Consider the following 25,480-nt stretch of genomic DNA (forward strand, 5'->3'; position numbering starts at 1 on the left):
CCCTGGGAGCCGCTGTGACTCTCAGAAACCCTTCAGAGTCCCCATACCTCCCCCGATGCTCCTACGGGTAATCATTTTGGGCTAGATTCACAAATGAACTTAGGTGTTGCAATGCTCAGCATCACCACATCTAACTGTTAGGCCTAGAAAACCAATGGGATTCACGAAGCCTGACTACTGTGCTCCCTTTATAACTTTTAACCAGTAGTTAGGATGCTCATCCGGGATGTGGGAGACCCGAGGTTCAAGTGCCCCCTCTGCCTTAGGCAGATTTAAACAGGTATCTCCCACCTCTCAGGTGAGTTCCCTAGCCACCGGGCTACAGGATATTCTGATGCAGGTTCCCTCAGTCTCTCCTGCTGAAACTGATGTTGTGAAGGCCAAGACTATAACAGGGTTCAAAAAAGAACTAGATAAGTTCATGGAGGATAGGTCCATCAATGGCTATTAGCCAGGATGGGCAGGGATGGTGTCTCTAGCCTCTATTTGCCAGAAGCTGGGAATGGGTGGCAGGGGATGGATCACTTGATGATTACCTGTTCTGTTCATTCCCTCTGAAGCACCTGGCATTGGCCACTGTTGGAAGACAGGATACTGGGCTAGATGGACCTTTGGTCTGACCCAGTATGGCCATTCCTATGTTCCACTGTGGATCAATAATTAGTCATTGGGACAGAGAGAGAGAGAGAGCACAAGCATGATAATGACTCTGTGGCTTGGTGGATAGAGCATTCACCCAGGATGTGGGAGAGCCAGCATCCAGTTCCCCCACTCGAATGGCTCTTTAATTATTGATCCACAGTGGAAGAGCTTCAAGTGGAGGGACTGAGGTTGTCCCATAGCTCAGTAGTTAGACGACTCGCCTGAGAGGTGGCAACTCCCTTCTCCCCTGCAGGCAGAGGGCGGACTTGAACTCCCCCATTCCAGGTGAGTCCCCTAATCACAGAGCAAAAACTTATGAGGGAAGTGCTGGTGATCCTCCTCCTTCTGCCCCAGCTGTCTGGCTGTTTTGTGCGAGCTTGTGCCTGGTCTCCTAGATGGCGTTTGAGTCCGCCTACCAAATCGGGCCTTGCAGGCGAGTAGGGTGGAGGAATGCCTATCTTCCACCAGTTTGTGCATTGCTCTGCGGCTTAGGAGTCTGGACGCCTAGAGAGAGGCAGCTGTGCATGTGCTCAGAGGCAGGAGCATCGGCACCTAGGGAACTCTACTGCAAAAACTTAGGCACCAAGTGAGTTTAGGCATCTACAGACTTCGGCAGCAGCTGAGTGGGGGTTTGGTGAATACTAGTAGTGCCTGGCTCTGGGATTTAGGTGCCTAAAGTGTCTGTTATGTGCCTACGTCCCTTTGTGACTCTAGCCCTTACTGCTGGTCTGTACCAGGAGTAAATTTCCACTGTCTGTACCAGTTCAGCTACCCAACTTATGGAATAACATTTTAAGGAGGAGATGAAACAAAGTGATAAATTTAAAAGATACAAGTCATTAGGAGCAAATGGCAGAATCCTAATGACATGTTTACGCTGAATCTGGGAACAAGCCTCCCAGCCTGGGTCCATAGACTTTTGTGTTAGTGAGGCTCATGCTAGTCCTCTAAGAATAGTTGTGTAGACAATACTTGGACATTGCAGCTCAGGCCGGAGCTCAGGCTCTCAAGGATGGAGCTCAGGCTCTTGAGTCCCTTCCCCGGGACTGAACTTCAGCCTTCAGAGCCTGAACTTCAGCACAAGCCGCAACAGCTACACAGCTCTTTTCAGAGTACCAGTGCAAGTCCGTGGACCCAGGCTGGGAGGCTCGCTCCCAAATGCAGTATAGACGTGCCCGGAGAGCTGTGAGGGACCTTAAGAATGAAGTATGAAGTTACAAAAATACATCAATCCCTCATTAAAATCCACTGTTATACTGCAGTATTGGAGGGTAGCAAATACTGTATTGTACCAATCTTAAAAAAGAGTGGTGGGGTGATCCCCGAAATTATTTACAGGAGGATTAAAAGAAGGATTAAACATTTATATGGATAATGCAAACATCCACCATTTTGCTACATAGGATGATTTTATTTATTTATTTTTGTTTTGTTTTTTAATAGTAGGGATACAAACCTTCCTACTTCAGGGAATAAGCCAACCACTAACTGACAGGGGTTCGGAAGAAACTTTCCCTTTAGACAAGTCATATAAAGAGAAAGTTTCTTCCTAATTGTCTGCTCCAAGAGTTCTTCCACTTTCCCCTGATGTTACTGGCTACTGTCAGAGATGAGAGATACTTTGCCGGATGGATCACTGGTTCAATCCAGTCTGGCAGATTTCTCTGTTCCAATATAGATGCTTCCCATGCATATCTCCCTCCACCTTCCTCTCTTGGCAAGGATTTTTAGCAGGTCAGTGTCCTTTTGATCTTAGGCCCAGAACCCTAAGAAAAATAAACGTGGCTAGAGCCAGGCAGGTAGGCACTTCTAATTCATAGCACACCTGCTGTTCTCTTAAGGAACCTAGAAGTATTTTCCCCAAGGATATCTCATCTTTAGCTATTGTTTTATTTCCTGTTTCCTCTCCCTAACAGCCACTTTTGATTTAACTCCATGTGGTCAGACAGAATAATATCAAGTAGATAAACTGAGGTACATCTAATAGTCATATAAAATAATACAGGAATCTCTGTCGCTCTTTACAATGTTACACTCAGAAATCCTTGTGTACTGATCAAAGATTGTATCCCTTAGGGGCCAGATTGGGGAGCCCTTATTTGCACTTACTCATTAGGTGAGCACTTACTCATTCAGACAGTGCCATTGAAACCAGAAGGTTTCCCTGATGTGAGCAAGGGCTCTAAGTGCTTGTTTTTATAATGAATAAAATGCTGCATAGCACTTACAAACCCCCGCCCCCCCTCACCCCCAGAAGAACCAATGAGGCAGCTATGAGAATGGACGTTTTTAACAGGCTCCAGTCACACTTTTTGCTTGTCGTTTAGAAAGCAGGCAGACCAGCGAGCAGATGAAATCCTTGAACTGATGTGAAAAGAGAGCAGCTATTAGCTGTATCATTCTCTGACTTAAACTGAACTGGGTTTGCTTTGGAAATGGGGTGATTTTACATTCTTCAGAAAGACTGTATTAAAACAGGGGGAAAATCTATCATGATTGCTTCTTTTCGACGACTCTAACGTGCATAGCTGTGCCAGCACACATTCTAGCCAATCCTTGTTAAAATAAAAAATATGCTGTCATTCGCAGGCAGGTTTCCATATGAACAGAAACAAAAAACTTGCTAGCATAACCCTCCACCTTATAAAGAATCTTTCTCTCAGCAATTCTGGTAGGCAGTACTTTATATTTCTGCTTTTCATCTGTGTCTGAATTTTGGAAATACTAACTAACATATATATTTATATTTCAGGAAACCGTTTGTTTTAGAAGGATAACTTCTCTAAAAAAGTTGGCTTTGTATCCAGTTTGAATCTGACTTGCTATACAGAACCAAGTCAGGTACCTTTATGGTGGAATTACAAATGCCGTGGCACTTTAGCTTGTTACTGAAGTGTGTGTTTGCAACTTTGCATGTAATGCTAAGCATACATTTTGGTTTGTACGTTAATTTAGTTGTTGTGAGATGCTGCATTCTTAGGACCCTTTCAGGAAATGTTGATTTGACTGCAGGTCATACTTGTCCTGTTTCCACCGTTTAAAAAAAAATAAATAAAAATCCATCTGTTACTGGAGAAGGGAAGCTGACTCTCTTCCTTTGGGCAAGGAAGTCTTGATTAGTAAAGCAAGATGTCACCTGGATGAACTGCTGATATTTAACTCAGATTCTATGCTGAATTATTAACAGTTTAGGAGCTTTTAAAAATTCATTTGTGTAAACTACAGTTATAGATTTGGGGGTTTTTCTTTAAATCTGGAGACTGATGAAAGCCAGTATCTCAGGGAATTACCAAAATCTGGTGCTCAGCTAGAATTTAAGACATTAGGTGACTATAAATTGGTACAGTGGGTTATGCAAGTTTGATCTTAGGTAAAATTTTCAAAAGCACATAAGTGACTTAGCAGCCTAAATCCCATTTTCAAAAGTGACTTAGACCCATAGGGGAGTCTAAATACTATTGGATTTCAGTGATACTTAGATTGCTAAGGGCCAGATATTTAGAGTTATTTAGGTGCCTAACTTCCATTGAAATCAATGGGACTTCGGTGCCTAAACACCTGTAAAAATCAGGCTCTTAGTAAGTCTGTTTTGAAAATGGGACTTAGGCTCCTAAGTCTAGCTGGTTGAAAATGTCACGGAAATGTTTTTCCACCGGAAAATGCCATTTTGTCAAAATTGAGATTTTTCCAAGAGAACATGTGGATTCAGAAATGGAACATTTTGACATCAGAATGGAACATTTTAATTTTTCATTTTGAAATATTTTTTCATTTAGAAATGTATTTTATATTATAATATTGTAATTTATAAAATAAAAAATTGAAATTGGAGCAAAACGTTTCAATCAACCCAAAGCAATAATTTTTTTTAAAAAATTGTTTTATGGGCAATTTTTGAAATTGTTGGTTTTCTGATTTGGAATAAAAACAAATTTTGAAGCGTTGGAATTTTTTATAGTATGGAAATTCCAAGTTTTGACCAGTTACACTCCTAAATCACTTACATGCTTTTGAAAACTTTACCCCTAGTCATGCTCTGTGTTAGAAATGAACTATCAAATATTTCCTCTACCTAAGACTGTGCGGGGGGGAGGGTTGGGGTGAGTGAGAGAAAGAAGGAACAGTTTCTTATATATAGGTAGAAGTGACAATATCCTTTTGGAACAAAAAACCCCAAAATGGACAGATACACAATCTTGAATGGAGAAAACCTCTCTCTCTCCTCCACACCAACCTTTCCTGATCGGCGTTCTCTGGCCACCTCTGTGGTTCATCTGTTCCTTTCTCCAACAGTTCCGAACTAGTTAATACCGTTTTCCTGTTTTAGCATTGTCATGAAACTGAGCAGACAAGATCTGATTATTATACGAGCTTCAAAAATAATCTAGAAAAGTGAACCACATATCTGAGAATTAGAGCACTCAGGAAAAAGACTCTGCTGAGCTAAAGTAATGACAAAAAGTTACTAAAAATCTGAGCTTTTTATGGCTTCTGCCCTGCCCCTCCCCAGCACCTTCCCCATTCTGCTTACGGTGGGAGCGGTGTGGGGAGGCACCTGGCATAGTAGATAGCTACGCTGCCTCTAGTGGCTTTGGGCCAGCAGCAGCTCCCGCTGTGCGGGGGAATCACAAGCTAGTTGAAGCATCCTGGAGAACCCAGCCCTCTATCGCTATTCTCACTCCTCTATTGTTCTTTAAGGATGGTTTGTAAAAAGGATTTTTAATGAGTATCTAATACAGAATAACGAAGTGTAAGCTTTTTTCAAGGTAGTTACTTTCATTCCTTGTCTTCAGCTCCAGCTAAAATGTTGATGTGGTGGCATATAATTGAGTGCTACCTGTCACTTCTCTACACCCACTCTAAAAGTGTACACCGCGTTCCACTCTGCATCTAGGGATAGTTCGGTTTTTCTGCTTCTGGGCATGGCTTATGACATACAAGATCTATTCATTTCCCTGTGCTGTATGTGCCTTGTTCATCCAAGTATGCAGAAAGGCTTAGATCTATAACAACATCTTTCTTCTGTAGTTTATCTTCCATCCCAAAGTGCACTGAAGTCAGTGGGAATACTCACAGGCTTAAAGTTACGTGCGGGCTTAAGTACCTTGCTGAATCAGGGCCTAAACCCTGGCCTTATATGTATACTCAGGGTCTATATTTCATCCATGTTCTGGCACAGACCCTTGAACATTTATCTTCTGGTACGTTATAATGTAAAGTTGGCAGAATCCCTAGAACCTCTGGCATAAAATGCACTGACTCAGTATATGCAATTTTAAAAACAATTCTAATTTATTAGTAGTTACAAAAACAGACACTACAAAGAGAAAAATTGGCTATAAACCATGAACAACAAACTTGCTTCCCCAGGTGGACTTTATGTCCTTCGTTTTCTACAGTTCCTACCTCTACCAGGCTTTGCTATTTCTGGTAAGATTAGTCGTTGCACCCTGAATACTGGGTTACCATCGTGCCTGGCTCTTAAAGGGGCCACAAATGTCCTTCCTTGGTGGAGTTCATCCAGTCTTTCCCTGTGCCGAATCACACTGTAGAGGCAAATAGAGTAGAACAAAACCAAAGAACATTTGTGATTGATAGCTGGGGAAAAAAACCACACCATGGTTGTACCTTTCTCAAGGCAAAGAGCCACCACCCCATAAGAGACCAAACTAAAAAAAACCCAACCCAGGATGATTCCTTGCCTTAACCAGCAGAGATAAAATAATTTTGTCTCGTTTTTAAGGTGTCCTATTGCAGCACCACCACGATGACCATCCAAGTGATGCTAGAAACTCAATTTAGCTTGACTTCAACCCTTTTGCAGATGAGCGGCCCCGACTTGTGTTCCAAAAGGAATTAGATAACCACGTATTCTCTTTTAACAGAGCAATAATGATGAAAACCCATCTCTAAGCCTCAGAGTTCTCATTAAGCTCATTGATATGCTTGACGTTGTTACAGGAATACTGCTGTGTGCTCTTCCTTTTGTGGGGTGGGGGTTAAATTGGACTGGGAGTTCAGCTCTTCTCCGTGGCGCACAGATGAGTTGAGGTAGCACCCATGCATTGGCTCCACCATGTGAAATCTAATGAAGGGGTTGGCTCTGCAGTTTTCCAACAAGGCAGATGTCAGTCAGCCATATCAAATTGCAACAGAGCAGCCAAATCATTTGTTAAACCTCTGGCAGTTGCCAAATTTATTAAAATTTACTCTGGGAACAACTCCAGCCAAATGATTGGGCTAAATTCCAGGTCAGTCAAAATCCAGATTGTGAAAAGTTAAGATGATAAGTAATGTTTCGCAACAGTTTGGGAACAATCTAGTTATTAGACCCTCCGATGAGAGGTTGTTAATCAGAAATAGGCATTTTATGGAGAGGCACCATCATTGTTCCATTCCCATATTTGCTAAGGGCGACAGCGTGAGAGGCATCTCTGAGGCAATCAGCCGCACCTTTTGTATGTTGTACACATGTTCCTTGGAGTTGGGGAGAAGATGTGCTCTCTCACACTGCAAGGTGGGAACAGAATGAAGAAAGTGGCTGAAACTTCCTGGAAAAAATTTGACTAGTTTGGTGTAATGATGTCATGCCACATGTGTTGGCTGTGGGTATTGAACCTGAGACCTTTGGATCTTTAGGCATGAGCCTCTACTTCTTGAACTAAAACAGCCACCTCTGTTAGCCAACACTGGAGCAGACTTGTCAACCTCTGTCTGTGGCTTGGCCTGCACCTGAAGGGAACAGAGCACTACATGGAGTGGGCTGTGTTGGGATTCTCTGGTTTTCAGCTGTCCATGGCTTATTAGGTGGGAGAAAGCTGGCTAAGGCTTAGTTTTTCCAGTGTGAGCAGTGTTCCTCCTAACTTCCTCCATGTTGCAAAAACAGCTTGGAAATGGTGCAAATGCCAGGCAATTCCTAAGAAACACCTTAGGAAATTATGGTGTTTCCTGGGGGTGGGAGGTAGGAGTTTGACCTCTTTCTCCCACAATTCTCTTAAAAGAACGCCTTCAAACGATGCCTGTTGAAAATCTTCCAAAATGCAGCAGGCAAGAAGAGGTGCTGAGACTTATGGGGGGACATATCGAGTGGGCACTGAAGCTCAGTGAGTTTAGAGAGTGATAGTGTGAATGCAGGGTGAAAATCCAGGTGCCTTGACCACAGTTCAACCTGATGATTGTGGATGTGCCCAACTGTCTGTGCTTTGAGCTGCGAAAAACTGCTGAGTCCTTTACAAATGGCAGCATTCTGGTGTGAAGGGTATAATTGGGAGGGGGGTGTTAAGATAAAATAATAGCTCATTTTGTATAGTAACAGGCATGTTGAATTATTTGGGGTGGAGGGACCATACACAGCATCTAAATGGAAAAACTTTGTTTTTGGAGTGATCTGGTTAGGGTTTGAATCATCTCCCCCTAAGCCTTTGTTTTTCTTAGCCTTAATTTTGAATGGCTTGACTTTCACACTTGTTTGCCTTTCAACATTCTAATAATGTTGTTTTATCCAGACAAAGTAGATGCTGCGAACAAAAATCTACCTAGATTGTAAGATCATTGGGGCAGGGACTGTCCTCTTTGTTAACTACCTGTCCGGTGCCTAGCACGCAGAGGGCCTGATCTTTCACTGATGTTCTGTAATAGACAGAATAACAAAGCTTTTTTTTCCCCCCCTGGGAATAGTATATTTTGCTTTTTTCTTGTGAAAAATGTTTTTGATATTAAAAACGGCTTGTTTATTGAAGGACGTCCAGAATGGTAGCACCTTTGCCCCTTTGCTGCCTGGGTCAGAGAATTGCTTCAAGAAACATTTAGGCTGAATCTAATCAGAGCAGAGTATGCTCCTGGCCTCAGAACTATAATCTCCTCTGCAACTCTGTAGCAGACCATGCAGTCAAGATAAAGTTACAGCCCTATCTCACTAATGGGAAACCAATTAAATTAGTAGCGCAAGGATATAAAGAGTATTGATGGAAGGAAAAGCAGCGTGTTCTACACTGACTTTTTGTGCCTCTCAGAATTAGAAACCCATTGCAATATGTTGAATTTAAAACCACTGTCTTTACTTCTAGTTTCGTCCCTGGACAAAACCCCACGATAATATTGCCCTGGTCAAGGACACACTTGTGGGGATTTTTCGATTGTTTTAAGAACCACACTATATCTTTATTTGGGAGGAAAAGACCCAACCTTAACTGTCACTTATAGGAAGAAAACAAAGTAATTGTCTCTCTGTGGGAGGAGTCAGTTACAGAGAGCATTTTAACACACAGGCACAAGCAGTGACTTCTCTTTCTCCTTGGGGTTACGAAGGGCAGTGCATAGTTTCTTTGGTGAAGAACTCTGGCTCCAAAGATTCAAGAAGTCTCTATACAGTAAGTTTTTCTCTTTTCTCCAAGGGTATGGTATGTGCTATTTATACTTCGATTCTGGACAGGTAATTTTCATAACTAGCCTTTATCTGCATTTCAGTGCTCTGTTGATTCCAGACTAAGTGTGGTAGTGTTTGAAGTGTTCAGGGGATCAGGGCTGTGTGTCACTAAGAGACCAGGTTTCTTGTGCATAATTTATTTTAGTAACTTTGTACCCCTCATCTAACATGTCCTACTGCTTTGTGAATAGAGCAATTATTGCTCCAGGGACAAACCTCTCAGAAAACGAAATATGGGATAGAAAAGAGACTTCTTACTTTTTTTAAATTATTGCTTGCAGTCAGACCAAAAAACAAAAAACCTGGAACAATTGAGAAAACACTTTTTAAGAGGTGTGGGGGAGCTTTCATTTTACATTGTGATGGCAAATGTTCTGTGCTGCGTGTTCATGTTACGCAAATTAACCATATTAGTTAGTTATGGTCCATAACCATTCTGTATAGTTTCATAAATGCATATGAGGCTTTTATAGATTGCACACTAGGAGAAAGGGCCGGGTCCTCAGCTAATGTAAAGCTGTAGCTCGCTGATGTCAATGAAACCATGCTGATTTACACTAGCTGAGGATCTGTCCCTGTGCCAAAGTGCTTGCGTTGTAACTCAGACAAAGAGGATTCATGGGGAAATAGTTCAAGAAGGAGAAGCTGCATAGACATTATAAGTAAGGGGATTGATACACAAGGAGTCCCTCTGTAAGGAAGGATCTGAAGGAAGAGCGTGAGGATACAGTAAATTTATCAAAGGGTTGCCTTCTTTCCCCTGTCTTCCATTCAAATTCCTACCCCTCACCTCTGGACAGACAGTTTAGACAAGGCAGACAAGAAAGACAGGACTCCCTTGGAAGAGACTTGGGGGGAAATCCCTGGCCAGCCAGTTAGAAGAAGTCTGTAAAGATTTTCAGAAGGTTTTCTCACCCAGCGAAGGTATGTTTATGTTCTTTGCTCCCAGAGGTCTGATTCTGGACCCCTTACTCATAGTGGGTAGCACCTCACTCCATAAGTAGCCCCGCTGGCTCCTTTTTGCATATGGGCACTGTGCATTGAACAGCTGCACTTTGTTAGAATTTTTTAAAAGTTCAAGCAAAATGCCATGTGCTTCAGTTCAGAGTACAATATAGTCCTAGCGCTGGAAGTTTGGCTGAGTGACATGAGCTGGGAGTTGGGGGGCATTCTCACTTCCTTTCTGATCTTTTTACTCATAGATACTGACGTATGCCGTTCATAAGTCAAGGTCTTTCAAACACCCCCCCCCCCCACACACACACACACACAGCTTCTCTCATCCTGAGTCCTTTTACCAGGATTTGGGATGCTTTAGGGGGATAAAGCAAGAGACTAGAAGCAGTTGCTTGGCAAGCTGGTGGAGCCGCCAGGGCCCGAGAGCTGTGGTGTGAGCGGCAGTCACTGTAGGAATTACACTGCAGAGACTGTTAAAATATTTACCATTCTCTGTGTCCCAGGGGCTGGGAGTCTGCCCTGCAGATAGTGTTCCATATGTCATTGGATCTTCAGTGGAACAGCTACAGTTTCACTGGCAGCATTTTCCTCTGGGCTGATTTGACAGCTTCGCAGTGATAACACTAGGTCATGTGATAAATCACTATTCTTTATAGTGCAGTAGTGCCTAGAGAGCCTGATGAGGGCCCCTTTGTGCTAGGCTGTACGCCAGGTCTCTGCCCCAAGGAGCTCACAGTCTAAACTGAGAGGATCCTGCTCGCCGGAGGGCATAACGTGTACCCCAAACTTGTGGAATTACAGGCGTTTGTGCCTCTCATGGGAAAGGAGTTGTGGAGAGGTTGTGGACAGTCCCATTATATCTGCTGGGAAAGCCATGCAGAATCTCTCAGCCTCCAGCCTGTTCCAGGGATAGCCATCGGCTTTGTGTGGCACTCTGGCGCTCTTCGGAGCTGTCATTGACTCTGTTTCATGCTCCTGAGACCTAGCTGTCCCCTCCAGCAGTAAGTCCCACTCAGATTTCGACTGGGAATCCTGCTTTCTGTGGAGGGAAGGAAGTCAAGCTGCCCTCCTATTTCCATCTCTAGAACACCCCTCTGGGCCCACACAGTCCTGCAGAAGGTCCTTGCACTGTTTGGGGACAGCAGGGCTGTGGCCGTCCACGCTACCCCGTAGCAGAGGGTTTGGCATGTAGTTCTCAGTTTGTTTTTCTTTCTGTGATTCTGTGGTTGGTATTTGGAACCAAAATGCAGATCTGAAATGCGTGGCTTGCTACATCATTTTTAACCTCCTGAGACAAATCCCTTGTTCTTTGAAATGCTTCTAAAACACCAAATGCTGGAAGGAAGCAGCGGGGGGTGGGAGGGTGTATTACCCAGAATTCCATGGAAACAAAATGTGGCCCAGATTCCGCCGCTAAGCAATGCCTTGTGCCACTAACAGACCCATTGACTACAGTGAGGCTATTTGCAATATAAGGCCCTACTCATGTGGGGAGGGTGACCGCATCTGGCCCTCTGCTGAGAGCAGTGCCACTGTGCACTGCTCTGTGTATGGCATGCAAAGTATATGAAAAACACCCAGTAAACTGTGCTGAAGCAACCTCTTCTGGGTCTAGGTTAACAGGACAGAGTAATAGGGGAAATGTTCCTGCATATATTGGGTTAAATTAAATTAGAGCATCAACACTTTCATTGAGAAGCCATGATAAATAGGGTTTCATTAGCGCTTTTTGCTTCAGATAGACTAATACTACTGTCGTGCTGTCTGGAGTGGCTCACCACCGAGAGTGCCTACCTCAGGGCAGACTGCCAGAAACAGGGCAGACACCCCAAACTGATAGTGTACTCTGTAATTACATTTTGCTACTGGCTTGGTGATATCTAAACTCCTGGATCACTGTCACAGTCTGACCATGGAGTCAGGTAGTCCCTTAGACTCTCAGGTCTATCTTGCCCTCCAGGCAAGCTGGACTATGTGAAAAATGGTTACTTACACCAAAAATCACACCATATTTGGTTGCTCCCAGTCTCAAGAGACCAGCCACTTACCTCAGATCAACTGGTACCCTAGATCTTACACTGAAGACAATGCTGGTAGCCAATTCTATAGTAAACTAACGTACGTTTTATTAGCTAAGAAAAGGAAATAAGAGTTATTGAGAGGTTAAAGCAGGTAAAATATATGTAGAGGTGAGTCACAATCCATAATTCCAAATCGTAGCAGAGATGTAGTAATCTGCCAGTTTCCCAAAAGTCTCTCAGGACTACCCAGAATAACTCTGTGGAGTTCTTGTCTTCTCGTTCAGTTAGAATCCAAACTGTCCAGAGATGAAGCATCTTTCCCTGAATCCATTCTTATAGCTTCTACGCACAGAAAACAAGCTGACAGGGTCACTACCCACGTGGGCTCTTCCTTTGATGACAGAGAGTGAGGAATGCATTTGTTAGTCTCTAAGGTGCCACAAGTCCTCCTTTTTCTTTTTGCGGATACAGACTAACATGGCTGCTACTCTGAAACCTATCTTTAGAGTCTTTGACCTCCAATCCTCACTTGTTTTGAAATTAGCACTTTTCTGTTAAAATTCTTCATTTGCATTCCACAAGGCTTCTTTCTTGATTGGTGGGTTATGTAGTTACAGGGGTGTACACCCCTGTAAGTGTGTGCTATTACATTATAACGGGATATAGATACATGAAAACAATGCCAGTAACATCCCATTAGTTTTCTTGAAGTTTAAATACCAAATACACTCTTATACATTAAACAATCACTTTGATCTATACTAATACACAAGTAAATTGGCCTGGGGCTTTGGCATGAGCTGGTACCTGATCTGCCGGAATCACAAGTTCTTAATACAATTAGCTATTGAGCACCACAGAACACACAGGCATTCTTAGGTCATTTTATGGAAAACCTGAGATTGCAGTGCACATGTGTGCTGCAGCCCAGGCCCCCAGCTGGTACAAATTTGCAAAGCGCCAATGAAATCCATGGTGCTCCTCTTATTTACACCTGCTGAGGATCTGGCCCTACATGTCTAAGCGTGTGTCTACACTGCAGTCAGAGGTGTCATTGCAGGGGTGGGGAGGACTGGCTACCCTCTGTGTTCCTCCTGTCCATATGTGTGTGTTATCGCTGCATGCACCGGAGACGTTGCTGCTCCCATTAGTGAGAGAGGGTGACCCTTCCGCGATTGATTCCTGGGGTCCTTGAGGCCTGCACTCAGGGTCACCTGACTGTTTCCCCAGCTAGAGACTCTCCATATTCTGTAATCTGCTACATGTCTTGTCCTCCTAGAGATCCCCCCAGAGCTCCTGCTCTAAGCCTGAGGGCTGCTGCCCAGTAAAGGGTATCCTGTCACAGAGGCAAGTGGGTGGATGCTCGTTTCATTTCCTGCTGCCAGCTATGCAAGCAAGGCAGCAGAAATAGAGCTTGTAGCCTGCAGCCCTTGACTGATCTAATAGGGCTGCTCAAGAAGTTGAGCTAATCCAGGGAGTTGATACATTTAAATGAGCAGATGTGACACGTTGTGAGTGATAGAGGACAGTCGTGTCCCGTCCGTCTCATCATCACCACCACACACACACGCACTCTCCCATACGGCACAGGTCACGGTGATACCATGAAGAAAAGGAGTACTTGTGGCACCTTAGAGACTAACCAATTTATTTGAGCATAAGCTTTCGTGAGCTACAGCTCACTTCATCGGATGCAGCTCACATCGGATGTAGCTCACAAAAGCTTATGCTCAAATAAATTGGTTAGTCTCTAAGGTGCCACAAGTACTCCTTTTTCTTTTTGCGAATACAGACTAACACGGCTGTTACTCTGAAACCGGTGATACCATGGTGGCCTTCCCACAGCATCCATTTCTCTCTTGCTATTGAGTGAACAAAGCAGTCAGACCATACAGTGCCCTTGAAGAGCATTTAGAGATAGATGTCTGACAAATGAGATTTAAAAAAATCCAGAAAAAGGCGACCAGGGAGGAGGGGACCCCCTAGACAAAGAGCTGTATGTTTTGAGCAAGCATAGCTATAGATATGTATTGGAGGGTCAACACTGGAAGAGCTCTTTAATCAAAGCCCTAGCCTGATGCCTCTTTGAGAACTAAAAGGGTGTGTTTATCTAAGACATGGAGATGTAATTTCGGTTTACGCTCTGTTAGCACAACTAATCCTTTCACTAAAGTTCAGCGTATGCCAATGCGGTCAATGGACTGATTGTGCAAAGTGAAGCATACGTACACAGCAGTTTATGTACTACATCCTACCACTTCCTGCCCCTTGCCTCGCTGCCCACTCCCTTCTTGCAGTCCTTTTGGCCTTATACATTCGAGAGCTAAAAATGCCCAAATTAATTTCTATGCCTTGAATAGATCCCTTGCATTTCAGGAGACCTGCTTTCACAGCGCATCTGTAAGAAGCAGCTGTGCTACAGCCTTTCGCAGAACAAAAGGCAAATTGAAGAGGTAGGCAGTTGACAAATGTGAAAGGAATGAAGAGGTGTTACCATGTTGACAGCACCTAGTACAGTATGTGCATTTTCAGTATGAGTGACGGGAAGTCAATTGAAGAGATGATTATGACCAAGTAAGGATTAGCTGGAGCTGGGTGAGCTGCTCTTGAGAAAAGATCATTGAGAAAAGGCAAGTAGAGTTTGATCTACAAGCTGCTCTGTGTGCTCTTTCTGCTGCTTTGAATATTTTTGTCTATTGCAACAATTCTCCATTGAAATCACTGGCATTTTTTGGGAAATCTTATAAATGGTTTATCAGCAGTTCAGTGTCACTTAAAAAGTAGAGCTGTATTTTTTATAGCTTTCCCTGCAAACAAACCCACATGCCTAAGTGACACCGCACAGCTGTTAAACACTGATAAAAACTAAAGGGCCAGTCATTTCAGTGGAGAATTGCTGTAGTACAAGTCACCAGGAACAATAGAGAGATGGAAAACCAAGGTTCATACTACAAGTAGCTCTTGTGTATTTTCTTTGTGGCTGTGCTTGCAAGACAATTTCACAACCTTCCCATCTGCTTTCTATCAGGAAATGATAATGTGGAAGATGGCTTGAGCAAACAATTCATAAACTCAGCCTGCTGAAAGTCATCTTGAACCTATAGCTTCTTCCTCCATTATTTAAGAGAAGAATGTGTGTAACTAGCTCTTTTAGGTGACCCCCCTCAGATCAGATTGGCAGGAACCTTTGGGGGAGGTTTTCCCTCCTTCATCTGTAGCATGGGATATGGATCACCTGTTGGCATCTTCTGGGCATATCTCAGTCCATTCCCTGTTGCGGGGACCTTGGGCCTTGGTGGCACCTTGACCCCTCCTCTTCTGTCTGCGGCACACAATTTAGTTTCCTGAGGACTGAAATGTTTTTGTCTAACTAAATCCTTTGGGTTTAATATAGAGAGATGAGGATGAAAGATAATGGTTTATAGGCTGTGATATGCAGGAGGTTAGACTAGGAACCTCCTGACTAGATGCTCTGATGGTCCCTTTGGTTTTAAACTTTATGAGGTATGAAACTCACATCCACAGCTTTTTACTCATTGTCCCTTAAAGTCTGTTCCTACCTCCTTGTCCCCACCTCCATTATATGTAGTGGCCTGATCCAAAGCCCGTTGAAGTCCGTAGAAAGAACCCCATTGTTTACAATTGGCTTTGGGTCAAGACCCAGCAATGGCCCCAGAAGTTGTATTATTCTCGTGAGTAAAATATGTTTATCTTGGGGCCTGTCATTGTGGGGATATTTGTAGCTGGACTGATGCAGCTGCAAGTAACTGAAGACCATACCACAAGGCAGACATGCAAGGGGGTAAGGGTAAGGCTAACTTAGATTTCATGACTACTGAGAGCTTAACAATGCAAATCTAGAGTGGACTTTTTTCAATAGCTTTCCACTCTGCTCCCAGTGAAGTCAATGATAAAATACTTCAGTAGCAGCAGAGTTGGGCCATCACTGAATGAGTCTGAAAGTCCCATCCGTAATTGTCTCTTCACGTGGTATTTTGTATAGTATTTCCTAGGATTATTTTTTTTAAAGAACAAAATAATCAAAAGATGCCTCCACTGTTTACTTAGACAATTTCCCCTAGACACTGCAGAATGCTACGAGTGAAACTAGAGCTGCAAGCCTTGCTGTTGAAAATACTCTGTGCCCTGCACATAAAATCTGGCCACACACATTGCAGTGGGGTCTGCTAGGTGCTGAGCCCCTTTGAAAATCTTAATTAGGAACCAGTGTCGGAACTAAGCTTGTTTGGAAATCTGGTGCCAACTGTGGGTGCTGGGGACTTGAAAATGTGAATTTGTGCTTGTTTGAAAATCTGGACATGAGATAGCCGCTGTAGGCTTCCTGAAGTGTTTGTAGGATTTAGTAGACTTTTAGGCCCAGACCTCTTGTCCATAGTCAGTGGACTTGTCTCCATGGTACAACAAGGCACACTACTAAAGAGCACCAGCGTGTTGCACACTAACTGGCCTGTGTGGACCCTGCTAGCATGCACTAAGAGTTCCCTAGTGTGCTTTAACTGGGACTACTCAGTGTGTCTAAAGTTTCATAGAGGTTAACGCCAGAAGGGGCTTCAAGCTCATCTACTCCGACCTGCACATCACAGGCCATTACATTCCACCCAGCTAACCCTGTGTTGAGGGTGACTTTTTGGTTAACTAAAGCAATTTAGTCTTCAGGAGACAGAGAACAGGAGAGACCAAGGTGCAACCAATGCCCAAGGCCCCTGGATGGCAGGGAACCCATGAGGTGAGACCTGCTCAGATAATCCTAGCTGGTGATCCATGCCCCATGTTGCAGTAGGGGGAATCTCAAGATACCGCACGTGTACGCGATTTCCAGGGCCAGCACCTTAGCACCTCACAGATTTAGCATTGTCCACAGCTGAAGAGTACGACACAGCATTCTGCGCTGCTTAGGCAGCTCTACAAGGTACAGTAGGAAATGCTACTGCACGTGTGCACACTTACAGCCCTTGTCCATTCTCGACCACTGAGTAGCATATGGATCCATAACTGGTCTTTGTTGCTTGTCTTTCAGGTCACCCTTTGCCGACTACTGCAAGCTGATAAGATAACAATGGGAGTGACTGTGGGGAGTGGCTGGTGTCACTCGGCTCACAGCGTCTCCTTTGCAGCTGGGCTCTTAGCACTGCCAAGTACACGTGAGGCTGCACCTCATACTCGAGGGGAGCAAGCACTTTAGAAGGAAGCTGCGAAACCCACTTGTGCACGTACATGCATCTGTTTAGGGTTACTGTTGGGACACGCACAGCGATGTAGGTGCTGACGTACCCACGCCTGCTCCCGGAGAGATGATGGTTCGGCGAGGGCTGAGTGCCTGGCTCCCGCGGATGGTCGTTCTGCTTGTGGTGCTCTGCTCTGCCGTGTCCGTCCTCTACATGTTGGCCTGTACGCCGAAGGGCATCGATGAGCAGCTTGCATTCCCCAGGGCCAACAGCCCAACAGGAAAGGAGGGGTACCAGGCCATTCTGCAGGAGCGGGAGGAGCAGCACCACAATTACATCAACAGCCTCAAGAAGCAAATCGCGCAGCTGAAGGATGAGCTGCAGGAGCGGAGCGAGCAGCTGAAGAGCCTGCAGGACCATTACACGGACTCGCTGGGCCCGGGGCTGGAGCGCAGCAACCCAGAGAAGACCCCCGCTGACCTGCTGGAGTTCCTGCGCTCCCAAATAGACAGAGCTGAGGTGCACGCCGGCGCCAAGTTGCCCACGGAGTACGCGGCTGTGCCCTTCGAGAGTTTCACCCTGCAGAAGGTGTATCAGCTGGAGACAGGGCTGACACGTCACCCCGAGGAGAAACCCGTGAGGAAGGACAAGCGGGACGAGCTAGCGGAGGCTATTGAGTTGGCCCTGGAAACTTTAAACAGCCAAAACAGTGATAGCAACACAAACAATCACATGTACGCAGCCTCGGACTTCATAGAAGGTTTGTACCTGTGGGAACAGGACTTCTTGTTGATGTGGGAGTTTGGTGCTGGTGAAGGTCTCTGGTGTTACCACATGGGCGTCTGTCTATCCACAGAGCACACACAGTTCAGGCAGCTTCAGCCACGGCTTCCCAGTGCTATCCCCAGCCAAAGTGCCTCACCCCTGACCTGAAGGGCTACCTCTAGAGATCAGGGGTAATATAAAGGGCGTTTCTACTCTGAAAGGTGTTGACGTATTTTGGATGATGATGTCATAATTATATTATAATAATATCACTGTGAAGAATATGGGGTGCAGTGTCCCAGCGACTATTGAGAGCTAATGAACATGGATCACCATGGTGCTATGGTTAGCCAAATTTCGTGGTGCATTTGTCCGAATGTCTCTCCCCATTCGGTCCTGGGCCTCTTTGCTGACTTTGCATGTCACTGCATATTATGTTGACCATGAGGCATGGTAGAAAAAAAGAGTTAGCAGTGCTAGAAAGCAACCTCATCACTGGTAATACAGTAGCCCTGGATTCACTTTATTCGTGTGCCTGCATTCCCCTTTTTCTATCTGATGCCAGTAGCTGTAAAGGAGATTTAAGATGCATGGCTAATTAATCCAGCTGAATTTAAGATAAAGGAGGAAATTTATCTCTTTGCTCTTCTGGCATTTCGGCTGCAGCCTTCTAGCTGACATTTGCTGAGAGTGCTACATGCCTGCCTTTTCCAGAGGGACCACTCTCAGTCACTGCATCTTGCAGGACAGGAATGCAGATTCAGGAGCACCTTTGTGGCCTCCCTGCCTCTTGGTTGAATAGTTTATGAACCCCACAGCCTTTGGGTACTAAGGGATGCTTTCTTCATCTGATCTCGATTAGCAAAGGTGGGGCTAATGCGTTCTCTGGAATGGTGGAGACAAACCATCTCTGCTTCAGTCACTGGTCAGTTGTTACTTTCCCAGCTGCCTCCCCACTGCCGGAGCCTTTCCCCACTGCTTCCCGCCAGCCAGAGTCTTTCCCCACTGCTGGAGACTTTCCCCACTGCTTGCCCCCAGCCAGAGCCCTTTCCCCACTGCTGGAGCCTTTCCCTATTGCCTGCCCCCAGCCGGAGCCTTTTCCTGCTGCCAGAGTCTCTCACTGCGACAGGGAAAGGCTCCAGCAGCGGAGAGGCAGTGAGATGCTACACTGCTAAACATAGCCATGTAGCTGTGGGAGGCACTGTTTGGGCTTGCAGAGCACTGTGTAGGATATATACCTTGGGGTTCAGGCATATAGGGCACTCTGTTCTACTCTACGGTAGTCACGTAAGCCCTAGCTCACTGTCTCCAGTGCTGTTTATACCCATGCTTGCTGGGAGTGTGGTGTCTGTACTCTACGGGCCACCATACGGGTAGACGTACCTTGAGTTGCTTGTTTCTCACCCTGCACCCTCCAGATCCCCAGCCTATTGTTTAATAATATAAATATATGATGATGATTTATTCTTTGTATTACCCTACTGCCTGGGAGCTCCAGCCATGGACCAGGACTCCACTGCTCTAGGTGCTGTACAAACACAGCAATAGCTAGATTTCAATAATATGGTTCTTCTAGTGTACATGAGATAACGTATAGAAAATGAGAAATCGAGAGCCAGCGTATTCTTGGGATAGGTTAGAACAAAACATCATGACACTGTTTGCCAAAAATGACTATCAGTATAAAAATTCAGACCGGCTACTAGAGGTGATCCAGGCAAAGGGCCAGAGTCTCTGCTGATGTGAATAGATGCAGCTCCACTGATATCCTGGGAAGCAAACCCATTTTGTGCCTGCCGGAGATCAGTTGACTGGCTTATTTATGGCATATCAGTGGTTACCTTGAATTCCGGAGCATGCTAAAGCTGCAGGGGAACTGCCTCGCTATTGGGGAGGGAGAGATGATTAGTAATGAGCTATTATTTATTTGTGTTACTAGAGCACCCAAGAATCCCAGCCCTGGGCCAGGACCCCACCGTGCTACGCAAAGTGATGGTATAAGGCCACTCTGAAGTCACCTCAGAGGGACAGGGCCAGTTGCAGGGGTGTAATGTGTAAGTGAGACTCAGCCAGGCCTAGGCCTTGTGCTGGCTCCCTGCTCAGAGGTGGATTTCTCCCCTTTGGCAGTGTCATGTTTGATTGGTGCAGGTTTGCTTGGCCTCCGTGCAGGCTGTGTAAGATCAGGAAGGCTCCCTCAGAGCAGACTCAAACCCACAGCAAGTAATGAGAGCATCTGTACTGGTAGCATCATTCATTGTCCTAGCTAAGCCATGAATGAGCCCACTGACCATGCCATTTCTCAGTGGCAGGAGCCCAGGGGTGAAAAAACCCTTTTCTTCCTGCTTCCTAGCAAGACAGCAGCATGGTAGCCTGCATCTCCAGCACCAAATCACTACTCCAGGTTAGTTCTGGGACCTGGCTTGGCTGCACAAATGGAGCAGTCAGGGCTGACTGAGGAGCAAATTTGTGTGCAGAACTACTTGGAAAGTCCCTGATATCTCCCATATATGTGTGTGTGTGTCTCTCTCTCTCTCTCTCTCCTTTTTTTTTTTTTTCTTTCATCCTTGGAGAATGAAAAAAATTCAAGCTGCCCAAAAATCAGTGGCCCTATATCTCTTAAAGGAGACAGGGGAGGGGAGCTGGTGTGCCACCATTCCATTTCATTTTAGAGTGCCTTGCTACAGAACGTGATTTGGAGACAGCAGACCTTGCTGGTGCTACAGCCCACAGGAGACTTCAATAACCGGCTAGATTCATTGGTACGTTCTCACTGCTCAGTGCCACTCTGGCTGCACAAAGCAGGGGTGAACCGGGTTTAAGTGGCCAGTTAAGCCAGGTTTATAGCTGCTTTGTGTCTCTGGAGCAATTCAAAGCAGGTGGAGCCTGCCGGTGAATCTGGCCCATTATTGCGCTGATAACGACATTTAACTTTTTTCGTCTTCAAACGGCTTCAGAAACACCAAGGAATGAACCATCTCAGCACCGTCTGTGGCAGGGTTGGAGGGGTGGTTCTCCCTGCCTGACAGCAGGGCAAATGGAGGCAGATATTTCAATGTTGCCCAAGGCAATAGGGTGAATTGGTGTTAGATCCAGGATTAGAATTCAGGGTTCCTGAGTCTGACTCTTGTGCTCTGGCCTCTGGATGCCATGGGGGAAATCCTGCCCCCCATTGAAGTCACTGGGAATTTTGCCATTTGTTTCAATAGGGCCAGGGTTTCACCCCTTGACTTTCTCTAGGTTATGTAGGCCCAGATTCAGCAAAGCACATGCTTAAATCCTACTGATTTAGGCACTTTGCTGAATATGGGCCTTAATGACACATCAGAGGATCTAAAGAAACCTTGATTCATTGACTCTTGAGAGCTGTTTTTACAGCGGGTATCGGTCACCTTTGTTGGCCACACAGGACCCAAGCAATGATTTACAGCAATTCCTTGCCTTGTGTGGTGAAAGGTGATAACTTCATCAGGATGTCTTAGTTCATTCCCTCTCCTCTTTCATATTTCATGTGCTTTACTGAAGGAGAGAGTTTGTCCAAGCAGCTCATTAAATTAAACCATTTGATGGAAATGTTTCTGCTGCATGGTTTGGATGTTTTAAAATAAATCAGTACAGCCTCCTCCTCCTCAGTTTTAGACAGAACCACTTGTGTTTGGAATCTGCAAGCAACACTACTTCCTGGTGTTTCTGAGTTTAAACTCCTTCTCTGCAGCTTTGCTGTAGCCTGAGAATACTTTCCAAAAGTCCAGTTTGACTTCAGTAGCGATATTTGGCAGGGGTTGGAATTTTCCATTTTTCTTGTTCAAAAATTAAAGAGAACCACACCTCCTCTCGTCTGCTAGTAATTTAGCCTTGTAGCTGCTGTCTGCAATACTCCTCTTTTCACACAGGGACTCATGTCTGCTTGTTATAATTCTCTATCTTTTTCTCTTGTGTTTATTGGTTTTCTGCCATGTTTTGGAGTGCTAAGAGGAGACAGTGAAAGTTACCATGCAGATCATAAACCTTTAATGTGTGTAGCATAAGCATGCAAAGGCATCTTCCCATAGGGCCACAGTGAGTTCAGCCAATATGAGTTAATGAGAAACCTGTTGCTCAGTAGGGCAGGCCAAAATTCAGGTCAGCTTGTTAATTTGCACAGTGGGTAGTGAAACTGAAAATATTTATAAATCATTCACCTTCTGGGAGGAAGTAGCTAAGAATAGCTATGACACCATCCTAAAACAGTGTGAGCGCTTTGGTCCAAAAGAAGTACTAGTAACTCAATGGACATGCTTTTATCAAAGGGGGCAGAGACCCACAAAAAGCCCAGAACCCCTTAAAAATGCACTTGCTGAATAAGCAGAGCATTGTGACTTTGTCCTCAGTCAGAAAGGACATAAGTGATTGTCTAGTAGTTGGGATTTTAAACAAGAAAGTCTCCGGCAAGTCAGATTAACATCTGAGCTCACACTAGAACAGATGAGAAGGCTGGGTGAGCTCGTGAAAATGCATCACAAACACCTTGGGACTCTTTTATAAAGGAGTGAGTTTCTGCCTGAAGGGAGTGGAATCTTCTCTAGCTAGCAGTGAGTTGAGGGAACGTGTGAGGAAGAACATATGTAAGGTTAATATACATTCTGAAAACATTTGAGATTGTAGGGAGAAATGTAAGCTACAACAAAACCAGTTATGGCTCCGAGGGCATGCGACAATAAGAGGAGTAAGCCTAGGTCCAGAGAAAAGTAAAGCCAAGCATGTTTCCATTGATATCAGTAGGGCTTAAGCCCATTTTTAAGTGCTTTGCTGAACTGGGGGTATAACTTTCTTGTGTTGAAGTTATTTTGTTAGGATTCTGTGATTGTATTGGGGTTAGACCTGGAAGACAGCACCCTGACTATTAGCTATTAGAACGAAAGCAAGTCTGTCTGAGCTACAGTACAGAGAGCAGGTCCTTTCCACTTACACAGCGTGTCTGCACGGTTAGTTCACATAAACTCTCTGATATTTTTCTCCACTGTCCTAGCTTCACACAACCCACTATTCCAATTTGTTTTTCATCTTCCCATCTGTTTCCCATTAGATTCCAGTTTCTCTCCCCCTCCCTCCCCCCCAAGCTCCTGTTTGACCAGTCCAAATGAGGCTTCCAAGACTCCTCCCTGAGCCCCTGTGTTTAACAAAGTGGCAAATCCTTTGTCTTGAAAAACCTGGGACTAATTTGCTTTGGCAGATTACTCCAAGCATTCTGGCAAATCTCAAACATGCTGCTTTGGAAATCAGTGGACATTCTGAAACTAGTTAATGTATTGACAGCAGCAAAAATAACGGATTATCCTGTTCAGATATCATAGCTCCTATCTAAATTTAACAAAACTTGGTACTTTCTTGGGGAAACTTTTAAAGCAATTTCTTTTAACAAGACTTATTTGTAGGCACAGCTCATTTTCAGTAAATTCAAACCACTTGACGTACACTTTTGAGTCACAGAACTTGTTAAAAAGGTTTTTGATGGTTTTAGGCATGGTAATGACAATGAAGGAATTCCTCAGAGAATTCAAGGAGTCTTAGTACTGAAGCAGAAGGGTGGTGGTGTGTTTACATCACTAGATTGTGACTCGATTTCCCAGCTATAAAGTGGGAATCATATTTCTTTCATCTATTTATGCCCTAATCCTGCAAAGAATCATGCATTGAGCTTAATTTAACACACTCTGATTAGTGATATTGGCTTCAACAGAACTACGCTCGTGCATAATTTTTGCAGGATGTGGGAGCTTAGGTTGTAAACTCCTTGATAGCAGGATGTGTTTTACTGTGTACAGCACCTAACACAATGGGGCCCTGGTTTCTGTTGGGGCCTGTAGGTTCTACTGTAATACAAGTCATAAACAACAACAATAATGAGATAGGAAAATTGGCATCTAGTTGCATGATAAAGCATCCTTCTTTCCATATTAGTGAACTGCTTACCCAGGGAAAACAAATAACAGGATAGTTACTGTTTGGCTGGAGTAGAAAAGCATGCAAAGATCTAATGGAAAATTTTAGATGGCTAAATTGTATTAAACAATCTAATTTAAGCCGCCTTTGCTATTAGAAGTATCTATTTTTCAAATGTATGCAATGTGCTATGAGTGTCTCACTAGTTGCACAGTCAAGATTTTAAAAACCAAACCAATTAACATAATGTTTAAAAACTAAAGAAAAAAAACAGACACTAAAGGACCACTTCCCCTCTGATTCCTAATTAAAGCCTTCTCTCTCAAGCCATCCCTTCAGAAAAAGCCTAAATAAATAGATGCACCTTGCAGCATACTCAAAACATCAACAAACTCTGCATCAGAATAACGGAGGAAGGAAATTCCAGAGCCACAGAACCTCCATTGATTCTACCTGAATCCCACCCCTGAGACATATATATCCAAGAACTATAAACTCAAGCCATTCAGGTGATCTCAGCTGGTCAGCTAAAGCACTGAGAGAGAAGAGAGGCAGTTTCTAAGATATCCAGGGCCCAAACTATACAAGACTTTATAGATCAAAACACACCTTGAAATTATTAACTTAATGAAGTGGTTGAGCTGTTAACAAAAACATGAAATTTCTCATTGAAATCAGCTCCTACCCTGGAGGGGAGCAAATGCTGAAACTCTTTATTTCTAAAAAGGGTCTGGGGTGATCTAGGGTATTATAGGCCAGTAAATCATTCTTTTGTACCCAGTAAACTAACTGAAATTATAATTAAAAGTACACTGATAAAACACCTAGACGATGATACAATGGGGATAACCCAGTACAGGTCCTGCCACAGAAAATCATGCGTCACTAATCTATTAGAATTCTCTGAACATGTCCATAAAATCAGAGATAAAGGACAAGCAGTTACCGTCATCTTTTAGGGCTTTTAAAAAAATGGTAACAAAGTCTCTCACAAGAGGGTGTCAAGGAAACTAAGTAGTCATGGGGGCAAGAGGCAAAAATACCATTTATAATGGATCAGACATTGGCTAGGAGACAGAAAACAGAGTGCCAAGAAATGGTCATTTGGATAAGGACCAAGATCAAAAAAGAAGGAAACCCCTTTTCCTTGGTTTCTCGCAGACCTGCATTTAACTGTGCATTCTGCTAGCCCCCAGAGTTCCTGTGAGAGAGGCAGAGAAATCCAATTATACTTTTGAGTGGATTAATTTGTTGCAGCTTTCAAACTGAATTTAAGAAGTGGGTCTGAGAGAGAATAATTAAAATGCCAATGAACCTGGGTAGGACAAAGTGATTTGCTCAAATACCCAATGTGGGGGTGGGGGGTTCATTCTTAATGGATGAATTCTAAGGCCTGTGGGCAACCTACAGCCCACAAGTTCTTGGAACAGGCCTTTGCGGGGTGCATTGGCTTTGTGCTGGCTCCTCGGCACAGGCTGAATTTCACCCAATAAGTACATAAAAAGCAGCATCACCTTGTGGTTCATCAAAAATTACACTTTGGCTTTATGAGTTTGGTGCTATAT

The 25,480-nt window shown here is 44.3% G+C and overlaps 1 protein-coding gene across 2 annotated transcripts in view; it reads left to right on the top strand.

Moving 5' to 3' along the window:
- CSGALNACT1 (chondroitin sulfate N-acetylgalactosaminyltransferase 1) overlaps positions 1 to 25,480 on the top strand; it is an 85,217-nt gene that overhangs the window by 34,048 nt on the left and 25,689 nt on the right. For both annotated transcript variants that reach the window (XM_074950375.1, XM_074950374.1), the window contains one exon: positions 17,084 to 17,991. In XM_074950375.1, the coding sequence (XP_074806476.1) occupies positions 17,358 to 17,991 (634 nt within the window). In that variant the 5' untranslated portion in view covers positions 17,084 to 17,357. The remainder of the gene's footprint in view (positions 1 to 17,083; positions 17,992 to 25,480) is intronic.

Source organism: Natator depressus, chromosome 4, assembly GCF_965152275.1.
Source record: "Natator depressus isolate rNatDep1 chromosome 4, rNatDep2.hap1, whole genome shotgun sequence".
NCBI classification, from domain to species: Eukaryota; Metazoa; Chordata; order Testudines; family Cheloniidae; genus Natator; species Natator depressus.